Here is an 18,181-nt window from a genome sequence, read left to right as displayed (position 1 = left end):
AGTTACACTAGAGATATTATAAGCATTTCTAATACTGATAAACTTGAAACATGTATACTTTCCATAGATCAAGTGAAAGCTTTTGATAGAGTAGATAGAACTTTTTTATTTAAAAGTCTTGAACACTTTGGTTTTGCAAAGAATTTTATTTCTCATAGTAAAACAATTTATAAAAACATAAATGCTAAAACAAAAATTTATGGCTTTTTATCCAAAAATATAGATATTTTAAGGGGAGTACGACATGGTTGCCCTTTATCAATGATATTGTACATCATTCAAGCTGAAATATTTGCAACATATATAAGACAAAAAAAGGATATCAAGGGGATTATAACTGGAGGAGAAGAAACAAAAATCCAGCAATACGCTGATGATACCTCTCGGGTGATAACTCGATAAAAATGGTAGGACAAGCCTGAAAACTAAACAAAAAAGCCACAGGCGCTAAAATAAACCTAGCCAAATGCCAAGGTATGTGGTTAGGAGAAAATAGATTTAAAGATAAGGAACCATAACTAAATTTTGAATGGGGGGAATTATCCTTTAAGAGCCTCAGTATCACTTTCTCAGCTTTAGGCAGTTTCCCCTACTTCACCCACTGGAGGGACCGATTCCAGAAAATGGACAATACCCTAAACAAATGGAGTAAACATAAACTTTCATTAAAAGGAAGGAAAATTATTATTAACTCGTTGATAATTCCACAAATAACACATCTAGCCTTTATAGTACCCCTCCCAAATGATGGAGTCTTAAGCAAAATGGAAACAAAACTAAATAACTTTATATGGACAAGGAAAATACCTAACCCGAACAAACAAATAACACAACAAAAAATAAAAAATGGTGGAGTTGGAGTTGTAAGTCTAATAAACAAACTTAAGGCAATCCAAATGCAATGGGTCTCCAAGTTACATAACCCAAGGTTGGAAGGTCCATGGAAGAACGCAATGCTTCACATAATAAACTCGCATAGGAAATCGAACCAAAACGTACAAATATTTCAAACTAATCCCACACAACTTAAAAAACTTCCACCATTCTATCTTCAATTACTTAAAAATTGGTACGATGTTAAAACATCCTATAACGTCCCAATAAGAGATATAGAAGAAATACTTAATCAACCTATATTTTATAACAACAATATTCGTGATAAACGACACTGCTTTCTTATTCCCAAAAAAACCCATATTAAAAATGAAATAATGCTCGTAGCTGACATTGCGAAAACTTTTCAGCCCGGATTCCTACACCATAACTCAATAGGGTTAACGGAATCAGAGCTTAAAAGCATCGTGTTAGCTTTGCCGCTTCAATGGCATAACAAAATTAAACAAGAAGGACAAAGTTATGACCATAACAAAGTACCCATTTTCTTAGCAAAATGAAAAGATAAATATGAATATAAAAGTATTACAGTACTAACTATGTACAAACTCCTAAACAAACCTAAAAACCCTTTAAATCTAAGATATAAAAAATGGTCATTGAGTGATTACAATAGAATGAACTAACTAAATCTAAACGAAGATGACTGGAAACAATTCTTTTTAAAAATACACAAAAGAAACACAAATAAAAAAGCAAGTGATTTAAAATAGCGCATTTTATACTAACAACAAATGAAAATATGTTTAATAGGAAATTAAGAGTAGACAAAATATGCCCGCAATGCGGAGCTCTAGACAAAACTATAGAGCATATGATGTACAATTGCAATAAAGTACAGCCTTTAATACTTTTTGTTTTAGATATTCTTGATCAACTTTACCCCTCTGAATACCCCCATCAAAATTCTCTTAAATTTTTATTATGTGGATATAGCATAAAGAAACATGATAGAGAGTTTGGAAATATTTTACTTGAAACTCTCATAGTGGAAATTTTTTTTAACAGAATGAAGTCATATTATGATAAGAAAATGTTTAATATAAAATTTTTACTTAAGAAATTTGATGATAAAGTTAAAAGTACATTAAAAAAAGAACTTCTAATAATAAAAACAAACAACACACATGATAAACACATTAATGAGATAAGAAATATTTTTAAAAATGGAAACCTTAATCTGGTCGCTAATATAAAGAACTATTATAGGTAATCTTAACTTTCTCGAATTTCGTATTATCGTTTTATTTCGCTTTTTCGTTTTATTCGATTTTACTTCAATTTTTTTTTTTTTTTTTTTTTTTTTTTTTTTTTTGTTCTTTATTTTAGTTTTTGACGGATATAAATATTTTATATTTGGTTTATTACTCTTACGGATCTTGTAAAACGGTTTATATTTTATTTTTTTTTGTTCACGAGATTAACCCTCCTAGGAGGGACGTCAATAAGGCAAGTAGCTGACTGACGATAAAAAATACAATATATCTAATGTGTGTATAGTTACTTACTGTGCAGTGTTATGTACGTTTTGTTATTATGTATAGTTTGGTGTGCAGTACTAGTACTTTCTGTGCAGTACTAGTACTTTCTGTACTAGTACATTTCTGTATTAGTACATTTTCTGTTCACTTTCTGTGCAGTATTAGTTCATTTATGTATTTGACTTTCTGTGCAGTTATGTCTACACTTGGAGAGAAACCCTACCTCGCATCTTCTGACGACAGCCACTCAAACCATTATGGGTGAAATATGGAACAGCGGATGCGAGCATATATTTAAGACTTCGAAAATTGACCCAATGGCAGTGATCAGGAAAATTACCAGACACATCAGGAATATTGTTACTGTAAAATATAGTCATGTCCGTAAAAATACCACGGACATTTTCTGCCAATTTTTTTGTATTAAAAACATTTTTTGTCAATTAGAGAATGGGAACCTGAAACTAAGCATGAGCTAAACTAATACACTGGTTCATAAAAAGAACTAAATGTTTAGTTAAGTGTTCCTGTTCCCTGCAAATATTATTTTGTTTTTACAACAAAAATATTGTTATATATGATTAGACAATTACTGCCAGCCCTTAGTTTATGGTATATATTTTATTATTTGCATGTTTTCTGTAGGTTTCGTAACGTGATGTTTTGTGTAAAAGTCCTGTATTTTTTAGTTTTATCTAATAAAAACTTTCTTTACTAAATATACTTATTTAATCTTTACCAAATTCATTTTCAACCTTTTTCCATATTCTCGATTTCTTTCAGCACAATGGCTCCAAAAAAAAAAAAAAAACACATCAAAAAACACAAAAAAATATAAAATTAAAAAACTGAAAAAAATAAAAATATAAAAAACAAAAATATATATATATATAGAGAGTCACGAGATTATTATAAAAATATTGGCCTGTTTACTGAAGAATATTTTTGAATAGATCGGAGTAAAATTTATGAGAAGAAGTTTTTTATTCTTTTTCTTTCTTATATTATAAACGTGTATTATAAAAATATGTATAAATGGAAAAATATATACAAAGATAAACTAATGTTAAACTTATTGTAAACAATATATGCGTATTTATTATGCAGAGGTAGTAAAAATATTTGTAAATATTTATTATTTTGTAATTAAAAAAAAAAAAAAATGTCTACACTCTCTGATTTGACTTTACTTTCTTCTCTCTTTTAAATAGATCTCTTTGTATAGTAGCGTTTTCTCTGTACATAAATTTATGCACACACATAATAAACAGTGCTATGGGTAGAAACTATAGTTTATAATGTTACGTATCATTTGGTCAAAATGATACGTGTTGTTACATAACATTTTTCACGTAGCGTTACGTTACAATGTTACGTCTCGGTTACGTAAAAATAACGGACATTTTGCACGTAACGTAACGAATTCCGTTTATGTGACATTACGTAACGTAACTTTAAAATGTTATAAGGGAAAGTTGTTTTATCAGCAATATTATTTAAGTATTTGATTATTTATGTATTTGACTTTTGAAAACGCAATAACACGCTTGTCAAAACTATTGTAATTTAAAAAGTTTTTCAAAATACTTTCTAAAGATAAATACAACTTTTAAAGATTTAAAAGTAACGTAATGCAAAACATAAAAACAGTAACTTTAAAAGTTAAAATAACTTACGGTACTTAAGCAATGCAAGGTACTTATTACCTTTAAAAGTATAACTCATCGAGACGTAACGTAATGTGAAACATTTAAGAGTTAAAACGTATTTAAAATTCTTCACAAATATAAATTTTTTTATGCCACAATACTTCCTTTTTTTTTTTTAAGTGTAACAAAATAAGACGTAACGTAACGTTAAAAAAATCTGTGTTTGAGACATATTTTAGTTACGTCTCAAATCTAGATTTAGTTACGTTACGGTACGTCTCATTTGGTTACACTTTATAAAGTTAAAAAAAATATATTTGAAACGTAAGGTTGCGTATTGAGACTTTTTTACGTGACAAAGTAACCAATCGAGACGAAGCTATTTTAAAATAAAAGTAAAATATAAGATAGTATTTAGCAACACGGCAATGACAAACAATCATTTACTGCATTATTAAGTTTATTTATTTAATATTTAATTAAAAATTAGAATGGTAACTTTGTTACCAATTGCAACCGATTTAGACGTAACGTAACTTTGAAATATTTTATAAGGGGTTAGTTCTTTTGATGCTAAGATAAGTATATTTGTGGACATGCCATTGGGACCTGTGTTTTTTTTGGATTCATTGTGAATAAATAATCTTTTATTTCCTGTGGTGGAGCTAGAGTTATAAAAAACGAGTTTGGATTACGGTTATTTAAATAGTGGCTAAAGTTATGCTTTGAGGGTATGGTTTTTGATGATAGATTGTCTGCATCATCAATCATTAAATACTTGTAAATAATAGTCTTATTATTTACAATTAAACTTTCTATAGTATTATTATTATTTGCTTTTATATTTATTTTGTTTTCTATTGCAATCCAAGTTTTTTTGAGGTATTAATATATATATATATATATATATATATATATATATATATATATATATATATATATATATATATATATATATATATATATATATATATATATATATATATATATATATATATATATATATATATATATATATATATAAAATAAGTTTGGGTTTGAACAAAGTGGAAGTTAAAGAAAAAGAGAAAGTGGCTATTTTTTGTAACCTGTGGCTTCTAATTCTTGTAAAATTATTGACGATGATGATAGAAAAAGTTATAAATGCGTGGAGAAGTTAAGAAAAACTAGTGAAGGTAAAGTTTTAGTTCAAGAGATGACAATTTAACTTGAGTTTTATTTTGTTTTTTAATTTGCATGAAAAAAAAATTATTTATAAATTTTTGCTCTATCATTTTCATTAAGAGACAAAACAGCAAGTCACACAACTATGGAACAATGATTATAAAACTGTTAAAAAAATATTACTCTAAAATAAAAGATTTGTTAATGTTGTTACATTCATGTATATTGAATACATCTGTGTATCTTGTAGATAAATAAATGTATTTGTGTATCTACTTTTTTGATTTTATTCTTTGTTTAGAATTTCAATACACTTTGCTTTAAATTTGCAGAAAATTTTCAGCAGATTAAAGATTTGCAAGCCCAATTCCTTGATAGGCTTAAAAGCATTAATCAAAGTTGAGATATTGATTTTATTTTGAATGATGACAATATGGAAAAAAAAATTGATAAGTTCATTTGAGAGCTTCAATATTATTGAAAATATTTTAAAAACAAGTTCAAATGTAAGAAAATGCAAGAAAACTTCTAATGTTCACTCACTTTGACAATAAAAATCTATGTTCCAATTTTTATTATTGTTGAAGAGTGATGCCTAGATGTGTAAAAATTTTAGTGAGAATAATAACAGTTGTATTGATAATAGTAATAGTTGTGGTGTTGTAATGCACTTGCTTTATAAACAAGAAAATCCAAGCTTGATACCCACCACGTCCTTAAAGTACCGTGCTCTACTTATATCGAACCACAGCGGCCTTGTTTGTCAGGGTTGGTGTTTAAGTTAAGTGTTCAGTTTAAAGCTAAAAGTTTATATATATATATATATATATATATATATATATATATATATATATATATTTTTTTTTTTTTTTTAATGGGATTGACCATAAGTTACGCAACGCCTAATTTATCTCATTGTAGTAGAATGTCAATTTCACTTTTACGTGGTGATTTTTGTTGAAGTTTGATAGCTGTTATAATTTTTGCTAAAATTTTGAACTCTTCAATTAATTTTAAAGGGCATATTTATAAATGATCTAAAAGAACTTGAAAAAAATAAGACAAATCTTTAAGATTTTTATTAAGAAAATTAGCATTTTTTTTGTGTTTGAAGCTAATTTCTAAACATAAACATGTTTTTATAAAACATGATTACTATTTTTGAAATTTGTATAAAACTTCGCTTCATTTGAGACCCAACATGATATACTATTGAAAAAGTTTTTTTTCTAAAATATTTGGGACCTGTCTGATGTTTAAGGGTTAAAATGGGGCGGTTTCCCATGACTCATATTAATATTTTTAATATTTTTTGTTCATTTACAGTAAGACGCAACAAAATGTTCTTAGATAGACCAAACTTTTATTTTCGCCCCAGCCATATATATATATATATATATATATATATATATATATATATATATATATATATATATATATATATATATATATATATATATATATATATTTGGGTGTCCCAAAAAACAACATTGTTGAAAATAATCTGCTTTCACCCCCTAAATGTGTTTAGGGGGTGAGCAGATAAAGAAACTCAAGGTTTAAAATTTTTTTGCATATAAAAATTTTTAAGGGGTCCCCAAGACCCTCGAATATATAATGGGTCACTAATATTTTCAAAAAACAAGTTTTTCAAAAATATGTCAACCTGGTACTCATATAAAGCGAAATTATATAAAAATTTCAAAAATAATATTTACTTCGAAAAAAATGCATTTTTTATGATAATTTTGTTTAAAATTTTTTTAAAAAGTTAAAAATTTTCAAAATGAATATTATTTTTTAAATTTTAATATAATTTCGCTTCATTTGAGTACCAGGTTGACATATTTTTGAAAAACTTTTTTTATGAAAATGTTAGGGACCCATTAAATATTAGAGGGTCTTGAGGGACCCCTTAAAATATTTTTTATTTAAAAAAATTTTTAACCTAGTGTTTTTGTATGAGATAGAACACATTTAGGGGGTGAGAGCAGATTATTTTCAAAAATGTTGTTTTTTGGGACACCCTAATATATATATATATATGTGTATATGTATATATATATATATATATATATATATATATATATATATATATATATATATATATATATATATATATACATATATATATATATATATATATATATATATATATATATATATATATATATATATATATATATATATATATATATATATATATATATATATATATATTTATATATGTATACATATATATGTATATATATATATATATATATATATATATATATATATATATATATATATATATATATATATGGATATATTTATGTATATATATATATATGTATACATATATATACATATATATATATATATATATAAAAATATACATATATATACATATGTATACATATATATATACACATATATGTAAAAACATACATATACATATATATACATATATATATATGTAGAATCTGAAAAAAATAAAAACCCTTTAATTGAAAAAAAACAGAATGAAAATTATGGATTCAAAACAAAAAACGCTCCACCATTTATTTCTGACCTGGAAAATTTTGAAAATGATTTATTACAATAAATTAAAACTATAAAATTTCAAAACATAAATAATGAATTCCAAAAACAATTAAAACTAGACATTAATAATATAAAATTGAACCCTAATATTTTAGTTTTTGCTGACAAAACAAGCAACATTTACCAAATTACCCCAGAAACTCATCAAAAAATACTGCGCGATAATGGTGCGCGATCAAGACTCCATTTTTTTCATAGTTGCTAGAAATGGAGTCGGAATGAGAATATGCTGAATAAAATTAAACATTGAATAAACGGAAAAAACTTTTCCGTTCGGAGGTCCACAATAGACGCTATTGGGCGTCCGTTGGACATCCTATAGTGTTTATTGTGGACTTCCGAACGGACTGTTTTGGACGTACTTTATAGGTCCAAAATGGACGGACAAAAGTCGTTGCATTTGGTACGTCCAATAGACGTCCGAACGGACCATTTTGGACGACCTAGGACGTACTATGGACGTCCGTGTGCCCATCGGGTAGCAACAATAATATAATAAAAAAAAAAATAAAAAAAAATTTTAAACATAAATAAACTTAAATACAAACAAAGGTATTTGATAGAAGATTATAATGATCTTATTGCCAAAAACTTTATCAAAGAACATAATAAACCATAAGGATAAAAATATTTATTATAAAAATATACATCTTATATAAATAATACACATCTTAAAATTTTATCGTTTATATTTTATAACAATATTTAGCACTATTAAAAGTATTCAAAAACATTTTCAATTGAGAGAATGAAGTTTTTTAATTTATTTATGAAGACAGGAAAAGTAACCGACAAATCATAATTAGGTCAAACAATCTTATTCCAGAGGTGTATTTGTTTGCGGATAATAACTAATAAGCAAAATAAAACATTATAAATATTTAGTTCGTATCCCAGCTTGCACACATAAATTGGGCCAACGTATGTAAAACCATCGCGAATGTCGGCTTTTTTTTCCAATGCAAATCCAACGTTGATTCAGTGTCATGCTTTTAACAATAATATAGGTGAAAGGCCTAATACCAATGCAGCTAAAAACAGCTTACACAGCTGTTTTTAGCTGCGTATACATTAAGCAAACGTACGTAAAACCATTGCAAGACATAATTATTTTTATTATCTAAAACCAAGGTTGATCCAATGTAAACAACCCAACGTTGCTTCGATGTATATGGATTAAGGTTGACCCAATGTATATCACCCAATATTGATTCAATATATATGAACTAACGTTGATATAATTAATGCAACTCAACGTTGCAAGTGCAAAATAATGAATCTTTAATAAAATCTTCTGAAAATATTAAAATACCAAACCACATTGATGTAGATAGATGTTGCTATCAACATCAAGCGTGATCTAGTCATGAAAGAGGTACCTGATTGTCATCTAAAAGAGATCTTAAACAACAGCAACTCCGAGCAAATATGGTGTGAAATTAAAAACGTTAACGAAATTGTTCTTATTGGTTGTGTTAATAGACCACCTTTATCGCATATAAATGATATAAATAAATCAATTATGCTGGCTAAGCAAGCTGTTGATAGAAAAGCGTATAGTTGTTTGTTACGAGCAGGTGATTTCAACTTTCCGGATATCAAATAGCACGATGATGGCAGGATCGAATTACTAAGCGGTCAAAATAGTGCGACAAGTGTTTTTCTTGATACTTTGGCTAATCATAACCTAGAATAATTAGTTGATTTTTCAACATTCAAAGCATCTAATGGTAAAGTAAAAAATATTTTGGATTTATATATTACAGACTCTTCAACTAGAATAATCAACTTATCTAGCTCTCAGCCGTTAGGTAATTCGTCGCAAGGTCATAGCATATTGAGTTGGGATTATGTCGTCCTCCCTAAAAATGAGACTACTTTCTCAAACAAAAAAAATATGATTTTAATAAAGGTGACTATATAAGTTTTGGTAAAAAGATTACGGAAACTAACTGGAAGCAATTATTTTAAAATAAAAACACTAATGAGTGCTATAAACTTTTATGCAATAAGTATGATAAATTCAGCAAGCAATTTATTCCGTTAAAAAAAGTCTATACCACTCGTAATGCGTCGTGGATGAATAAGGAAATACTAGCTATGATAAAGCATAAAAAACAACTGGGCAATTACTTATCTGCGACTAACTGGCTATAAGCAAAATTGAAATAAAGTTTCTGACAGTAGACTACTTCATAAATTGAAAGCATATGGGATTAATGGTAAATTCTTAAATGGATTGAGCCATTTTTGATTAGTAAAAAACAGCGAACTGTTTTAAGTGAACGCTCTAGCGACTAGACTGATGTTTCAAGCGAAGTTCCTCAAGGGTCTGTACTTGGTTCAACATTATTTTTTATTTATATAAACGACTAAATGGATAAGATAAAATCAATTCATAAAATCTATGCTGACGACACTAAAGTGTTATAAGAAATAAGATCTAAGTTTCAAGATGCTAATCGCCTTATCGTTCAAAACGATTTAAACATTGTCACAGAATGGGCAAAGGAATGGCTAATGGAATTAAATGTTCCAAAATGTAATGTTATGCACCTTGGTTATAGAAATAAAAATCATGAATATGTAATGAATGATACGGATATCGAGAGAGACCTGGGTATCTTTATATCTAATGGTCTAAAATGGAACACATACAGATTGCAACACGTAAAGCGAATATGATACTTAGCCTATTAAAAAAAACGTTTAGGTCAAGAGCTACGAAGCTTTGGAGTAATTATACACTACATATGTTAGGCCGCATCTGGAATTCGCTGTTCCGGTATGGTGCCCTTACTTAAAAGGTGACAAAGAAGTTGAAAAAACTCATCACAAAGCAATAAAAGTACCTCATGATTTAATAAGATTACCTTATGCTGAAAGGTGTCGGCGGCTTCATTTTACTATTATGGAAACTCGCGAAATGTGGCGACTTGATCAAACAGTTTAAGTTAGAAAACGGTTTTGAGATTATCAATTGGTATAATCTACCAAATCGCAGATCATCTTCCAAGGTCCTAATGCGTGAATTCACATATAACAATGCTAGTCGCAAGTTTTTCACAAATCTTATTGTCAATGATTAGAATAACTTGCCGTCAGCATGCAAAAAGGTTCCGTCAGATAACGCATTTAAGAATAGAACTAACAAGTATTTTTTTTCTACAGCTGCTGTACATCTTTTACTGAAGATGAGCTGCACGTTTATTAATTAATTCGTGCTTTAGCAGCTACAAGTATTGACTTTTTAGATACTATTTGTCATAGATGTAAACTTTAATTAAATGAAAGCAATCTATTTTTTCTCTTTTTCTTAAATTTGATATCAACTTACTTGCTATAAAATAACAAATGCTTTAAACTAATAAATGCTTTTTTTACTTAAAGTTTATATTTCACAAACCATAAGTTTTTGTATAATATGTTGGTTTTGTTTGTTTGTTTTTTAACCATTTGTACTGTTATCTAAAAAGACTTATTTAAATATACTACTATTACTATTACTATTACTATTGTAAGCATGTAAAATTTTAAAAAATCATAACAAAATCTGATTCCGATTTGCATTAAATGTAACGTTGAGCCAACGTAAAATACAATGCTGTGCTAATTAAAAAATACAACGTTGAATCAACGTAAAATTTTATTAGTTTTAATAGTAAAATCGCTTCTCGGTCTAATGGCTAAGATCAAGTGTAGTATCTGTTATTATTTCGGCTCCGGAACATCTCTAAAATGGTTACGGTGTTGTTAGAAAGCAGAAACAGCACAAGATTAAAACCGTGATAGTCAATAGAGGTTCTTGGGTAAACGCTTTTTCGCTGTCTCCTTCTACGTCCGGAAATTTCAAAGCGATCCATCCACTCCAGATGTTAAATGGAGATAAACCCTTAAGTTGGCGCTGCTCCGCTTTGGCTAAGTGACAAAAAACCCTTAAGTAGGCTATAACAAACCCTTAAGCTGGCTAAAGCACGGAGTCTCGGCTCCCAAATAACTCCACCTTCTAGGGCTCTGTGTAAGTCTGGTTTCAGCTGCAGGTGTCTCTAGTTGGACAATAAAAAAATAAAAAAATTAACACTCTGCCTACTTAAAATACAACATTGTGCTAACGTTGGTAAAGTCGCATTTGTAACCAAAATGCTATAAAAACAACTTTGACTACAGATGTTGTACCAACGTAACTCACAACATTGTTCTAACATTTTACAAACGTATGTGCGCTTGCTGGGATATATTGAGCATTCTTATTTTTATGAAAAATATTTTAGAATGAGAAAACTGATTTGCAAAATTAATTAAACGGATAGCGTGTTTCTGACGGCAGTAAAGACGTTGTAATTTATACTTACCTGTGCTTCCCCAGACAATAATTGCATAGCTTATATTACTGTGAACGAAGAAGTCCTTCCTTGTTGGGAGTACTCCTTTATTGTAAACTAGGAGTAACTCCCTTGCAAGGAGTGAATTTAAAACAGCATTTTGAGGGTATCTATGTTTTAGTTAAACCTAGATTTCCTCAAAATGCTAATTGGACTCGTGATTCAATTCGATTTGCAAATCTAGACCTGCTTCGATTGGTGATTCGATTCGAAACTAAAAAAGGTGATTCGCAGGGCCCTAATATAAAGCATAAAACATATTAGACTCCTATATATTAAGAATTTTCATTTAAGCAAAAAAATTTCATTTAAACAAAAAAATATTTATCAATTAGTAAAATTAAATAAACGAATCGCATGTTTCTGAAGTTGATGAATAAATACAATTGTGGTTCAAGAATACATGCAATTTTTGAAAATAAATTTTTGAAAATAAAGGTTTTGTATTTAAAAAAATTTTTATGTTAAATAAACAGATACAAAACAATAAACTACAAAGTAAATTCAATACGATCTTCCGCTTTGGAACTTAAGAACACTTTGGGAATGTATATAAAATTATATGTTACACTTAGGGTTGCCAGATGTCTGGCCTTTACGAAGGAGAACACCGTAAGAAAAAATTATTTTTACAGTTATGGCACTGTTTTCTCCTCCGTAAAGGCTGGACACCTGGCAACCTAAGTTACAATGATTTAAACTTTTGTTGTAAAAACGCACAAAACATTTGTGCATATAATGTTCATTTATCACGAAGAAACATTGTATACTCTCTCCCTTAAACCCACCACTGAGTGATCATATCTATCCGTTTTAGCATTTCTATTTAGATCTTGTTGCTAAAAATAAATGTTGAAATGATCTAATCTATCAGAGTTGCTGAATTTTGTTGTCACTCTAGGAAGGCAATTAAATAGGGGTAAAGCTTCTGTTTCAAAAATTGAGTCGTAGAAGCTTTTTATTTTGTTGTCACTACTATATTGGAAACATTTCACATTCTCCAATAAGAAAATACTTTTTTTCCTTTAATTTTTTTTTTTAAGTTATTGTTGAAGAAATATGCCCAGGTTTTCACTAAGCCCGTCAGGTGATCGATAACAACAGCTTTTTTTTTTTTTTTTGTTAATTCACCTCCCCAAGGCCTAGAAGACCACTACAGACGAGGAGGCTACTTAATTGTGGTTATAACCCTCTCTCAACTCTATAACTCCGAAACACAAACCTTGACGAACAAGGCCGGTGCGCGGAGAAACAAGTTGAGCGCGGTACTACCAGGGACGTGGTGGGGATCGAACTCGCAACCTCTCGCTTATGAAGCGAGCGCTCTACCACTACACCACTACCGCATATAGCTTTATAAAATATTTTTAGTATGATTGTTTAGGATTTCAATAGTTAAAATTTCTTTATTGCCAAAATGCTCAAATCGTTTCTTATAAGTACTCCACCAATCGTTTCTTATAAGTACTCCACCACCACGTTACTACTTTATCGTTCTAGCAGGGTCATTGCAATCTGGTTTTTTTATAAAGCCAAATTGCTCAAAACTGGATGTTTTTTTTGCTTGAAAATTTTTTTCTGGTTTACTTAAAAAAATGTGGTAAAAATCTGTTTTTTTTAGACTGTTTGGTAGTTCTATTCTTACTAGATTATTTCAATTAATCTGATTTTGTTCTGGTTTATTTAATGTTTACTCAATTTAAACAAAACTTTATTGTTTTATAAAAATTCAAAGCTACAGAGTCTTAGTCTTGCATGTTGCTATTTTATTTTATTTAATTTAAAGTGTTTGAAATTGAAACTTTTTTGCTACTTTTGAAATTTACAGAAATTGGAATGTTAGTACAGTGTAGTAGAATATTATGGTCAGACGAGTCGAAATTTAACCTGAGGGAGAAACAAAGTGTGAAATAATAGACAAAACGTGAGAAGACCATTGGTATTAATTGCTTACCAAATGTTAACTTTATTTCATAAAAAAGGTTAAATAGACCGAAATAATCATAAATAAATAAAAAGAAAAAAATACGAAAATGAGTAAACGTTTTTTTTTATTACAGTACGTCTTTATTTATTACAGTACAGCTTATTTAACATATTAAAGAAATTCAAAAATAGAACAAATTCTTCCACAAAACTTTCAACAAGTTTAAACAATTTGTTTTTTTCCATTTATTTAATATTTGATTGCCTTTTTTTTTTTTAAAGTTTTTTTTCAATAAATTATTTATTGAAATATATTAGTAAATTCTTTTTAAGAGACATTTTAAAGTGAAATACCTTACATAAAAAAGGTAAAACGAATTCTTAAAATGTTTAAAAAACTAAACTATTATTTGCTTTCTTCTAAACATGGCCAACTAAAAAATTGATCAGATCTGTTGCATAGCTTCCAAGTGACTCGCGATTCGCGGGTTAGACCCGCATAGACTTTAAAAAACTTGCAAACTCGCAAAGGTATTTAAAAGACCCGCGAAAGAAAAAACTTATTAGGTAAAAAATTTACTAGGCGTTGTACAATAATTAATTAATAATAAATAATAATTCACAGAAAATACAGTAAAGTATTTTTTATAAAATTAACTGTATAATTTTCAATTAGTTGAACTAAATTGAAAATTTATTATATCAATTTATATAATTTATTATTATTATATGAATGTTCTATACCAAGTTGAAAAAAGTACAAAAAGTCAAGAAATTGAAAACCAATATAGAAAGCTCAGGATCATTGAATAAACTGAATCTGAAATTTTTAAAGAAAGCGAAGTTTCTGAAAATACTGATAAATTTCGGGGAGCTTTGAGGGGAAGTGTGGTCATTTTTAGGCATTTCGCTTTCCGCGATATTTCTGACAACTGCCTTACATGTCTACGTTTTTCTGTTTCTAACTGTTTTGTTGACCGAGTCTTCTCACAGTTTACCTGAAAAGCAAGCAGGGAAGCAAGTTTTGTCAAATCAAGTTTTGGATGCAGCCATTCGCATAAAATCATATTTAAGGAGCGGAATGAATTTTTGAAAAAACTTTACCATCCTTGATTCAATAATCTTAATGGTTGGAAATGAAATTTACGCAATAGATACATGCAAAAATGAAGATGTATTAGGAAAACTTTGTTAAATGTGTCTAAAAAGTACACACTTATGCTTTTTTTATTGTATTTAAGAAGAGATTAATAGTTAAAATAAATAATTATTTTTTAATAATTTTTTTTTTGGATAAACATGTTTTACTCTACTTCTTCTTGTTTTTTTCTTTTTTTTTTTTGTTCTGGTTTATTTCTGAATTAATATTTATTTAATTTTGGCTTGTTGCCAAAAAACCTGGCACCCTACTTTCTAGAGAGGTTAATTCAAAAGATGAAGATGAAAATTTGAATTAATTAAATCAGTTTAACTAATCCAACTTTTAGCTGCACAAATTATATTGAAAAGATTTTTTGTTTTCTCTATAAGCTGTGGCGTGTATGCACACCATGACTTTTTAGCTAACAATATCGATGATCTATAAGTTTGATATAGTTATGTTTTAGCTACAAAGCTACGGTATGTAGCTACCCCATATTGTTTATAAATTGTAACCAATATGTAGCTATTGTTTATAAATGGCTTACTAAAAAACATTTGTCATGTATATACATATCTTATACCAAAAATCTTGATATATAATAATATACATATCTTTAAAGAGTTAGGTAGCCACAGTCACATAGTGATTATAAAATTGTCATTATGTGGTAGCGACAAAACAATAAATTATGATTCGTATCTACCAAATAATCGTAACAACATCGTTAGCTAAAAAGCTACGATATGTACAACTAGCTTTAGATTTGTCGTTAAATATAGTTAGGTTTGTACCTATGATATGTAGCTATCGATATATCGTAATGGTGTTGCAAGCTATAAAGCAATGATATGTTATCATAGCTTTATAGCTTGATAACATATCATAGTTATCAAGCTATATATAACCATCAACTACCAAGCTAACAGTAAACGTTCAAGTACGTTAGAAGAACGTTGCGAACGTTCAAGCACGTTCTATGAACGTTTGGAGAACGTTTTATGAACGTTCACAACGTTTGTTAAACGTTTTGTGTTAACTGAGTAGCTTCAAATTCTTTGTTATGTATTAGTTAGCAACAATGCTACAATATGCGGCTAAAGATATATTGTTGCAATATGGGTAACTAATAAGTAGCGATATTTAGATCTATTTTTTGTTTAGCCACATGCTGTAATTAAGTCATAATGTTACAAGTTCTATTGTCATTATAAATATATTAAATCTAATATTAAAAACCGATTTTTTTGAAACGTTAAAGCCAAAATAAAACAAGTGTGAAAAAATAGATTGCTCAAAAATCGCTATAAAGCTAGCAGTTTACTAGCTTATTTCCCATTGGGTAATGTTCAAAAAATGTATATTTATCTATAGTATATATATATATATATATATATATATATATATATATATATATATATATATATATATATATATATATATATATATATATATATATATATATATATAAAAATAAATAAATAAATATATATATGTGTGTGTGTGCGTGTGTGTGTGCGTGTGTGTGTGAGTGTGTGTGTGAGTGTATTTAACATATAGGACATTTACAAATTGTTTCATTTGCCCAAAAATCCAATAAACTTAGTACACGATATATTTTAATAAAACCTCTTTGACTATGGTGATGGCTGTTAGCTTAATGGAGATAAAAGCTTAATGAAGATATGAATGTACTATTATACTAATTATTAATAATTCTTATAAAATTACTCTAGAAATGTAATGTTCAAATAAATCATTTAAAACAAAAATAATTCACTTGGTATTGGAAAATTTCCGATCCCTAGTTCGATTTTATTGCTTACAATCAAACCAACGTGCAAACTAGTCAAAACTAGAAATGTCTTCCATTTGATCATATTCAACTTTCTAAAAACAATAAGAAAAAAAAAAAGAATGTGAAAAATTGAAATCAAAAAAGTTTCAACTTTAGTATCGTGTGGAAGCTTCAACACAATACATCTATTTGACAATTTGTTATGCTCTAGAGCATTAAATAGTATCAAATACGTGTATTATAAAGTGAAAATTATTAGCCGAGTAGTATTACTCGACTTTGAAATTTCTAAAAAATTACTAATAACTAATATTAATATTATTTTCATCGTGACTGAAAAAAAAGGAAAAAATAAATTGCCTAAAAATTCAAAAACATCTTATATAATTATTTACTTAAACTGATAAGAAAAATACATTACAATAATAAGGTATAGTAGAGTTTTATCGCACACGTAAAAAAAATTAAACAAAAATAAAAAAGAACTGGGTAAAACTTGGTACTGGAACAGGTAGTCTTAAAGTTTTGTTTGCTTCAAAGTATTGATTTAATGCGTTTGCTTATAAAATCTCTACTACATGTGCTCATAAAATCAAGTAAAGTCAATGAAAATGAACAGTTATTTTAAGCAATAATAATAAAAAAAAAACATGATAATTGCTTAAATGTATATTCTTGTGTATGGACAGCAATTTAACAGTTTTTTTAATTTTATATTAATCATATTTTAATGTAGCATAATGTAAGTAATATTATTGAATGCAGTTGTTCAGTGCTAAGTTATTTTTTAGGTGACGAGTAATGAGCAAAAAGTACAATAATTTTTAAGTAGCTTAAATTCTTAAGAACTTAAATTCACTTTATGATTACTATTTTTTCATTCCTAAGATGCTTAAGGAATTTTTTTTAATGTAACAATAGCTTTCTTTCACAAAGAAAGAAAGCTATTGTAACATTAAAAAAAATTATAGAAATGCTTTGTCTTCCTCGTTGTGAAAAAATTCTAATAATATTCAGCATCAAAAATTTTATGCGAATTATTTTTGAAAGTTCGTTTCATTCTGTATTTATCGAAATTTTTTGTGCAACATTTTTCTTAATGATTTTCAGTCATTATGCAACTCCTAAAACCTTTTGGTAGCGTATTTGATTGGTCAATG

At 27.9% G+C, this 18,181-nt stretch overlaps 1 protein-coding gene and 1 pseudogene across 2 annotated transcripts in view; one reads left to right on the top strand and one right to left on the bottom strand.

Annotated features, from left to right (window-relative positions):
- Positions 1–18,181, bottom strand: part of LOC100201811 (uncharacterized) — a 104,905-nt gene that overhangs the window by 80,483 nt on the left and 6,241 nt on the right. The window contains exon 2 of one of the 2 annotated variants that reach the window (XM_065820204.1): positions 17,004–17,113. In XM_065820204.1, coding sequence (XP_065676276.1) covers positions 17,004–17,113 — 110 coding nt within the window. Of the gene's footprint in view, positions 1–4,051; positions 4,349–17,003; positions 17,114–18,181 lie in introns of those variants that run through there. The other variant, XM_065820205.1, reaches the window with a different exon arrangement.
- LOC136092498 (U2 spliceosomal RNA) lies at positions 11,441–11,669 on the top strand (annotated as a pseudogene).

This window comes from Hydra vulgaris, chromosome 15 (assembly GCF_038396675.1).
Source record: "Hydra vulgaris chromosome 15, alternate assembly HydraT2T_AEP".
Lineage (NCBI taxonomy): Eukaryota > Metazoa > Cnidaria > Hydrozoa > Anthoathecata > Hydridae > Hydra > Hydra vulgaris.
This window is presented reverse-complemented; position numbering and strand designations above follow the sequence as displayed.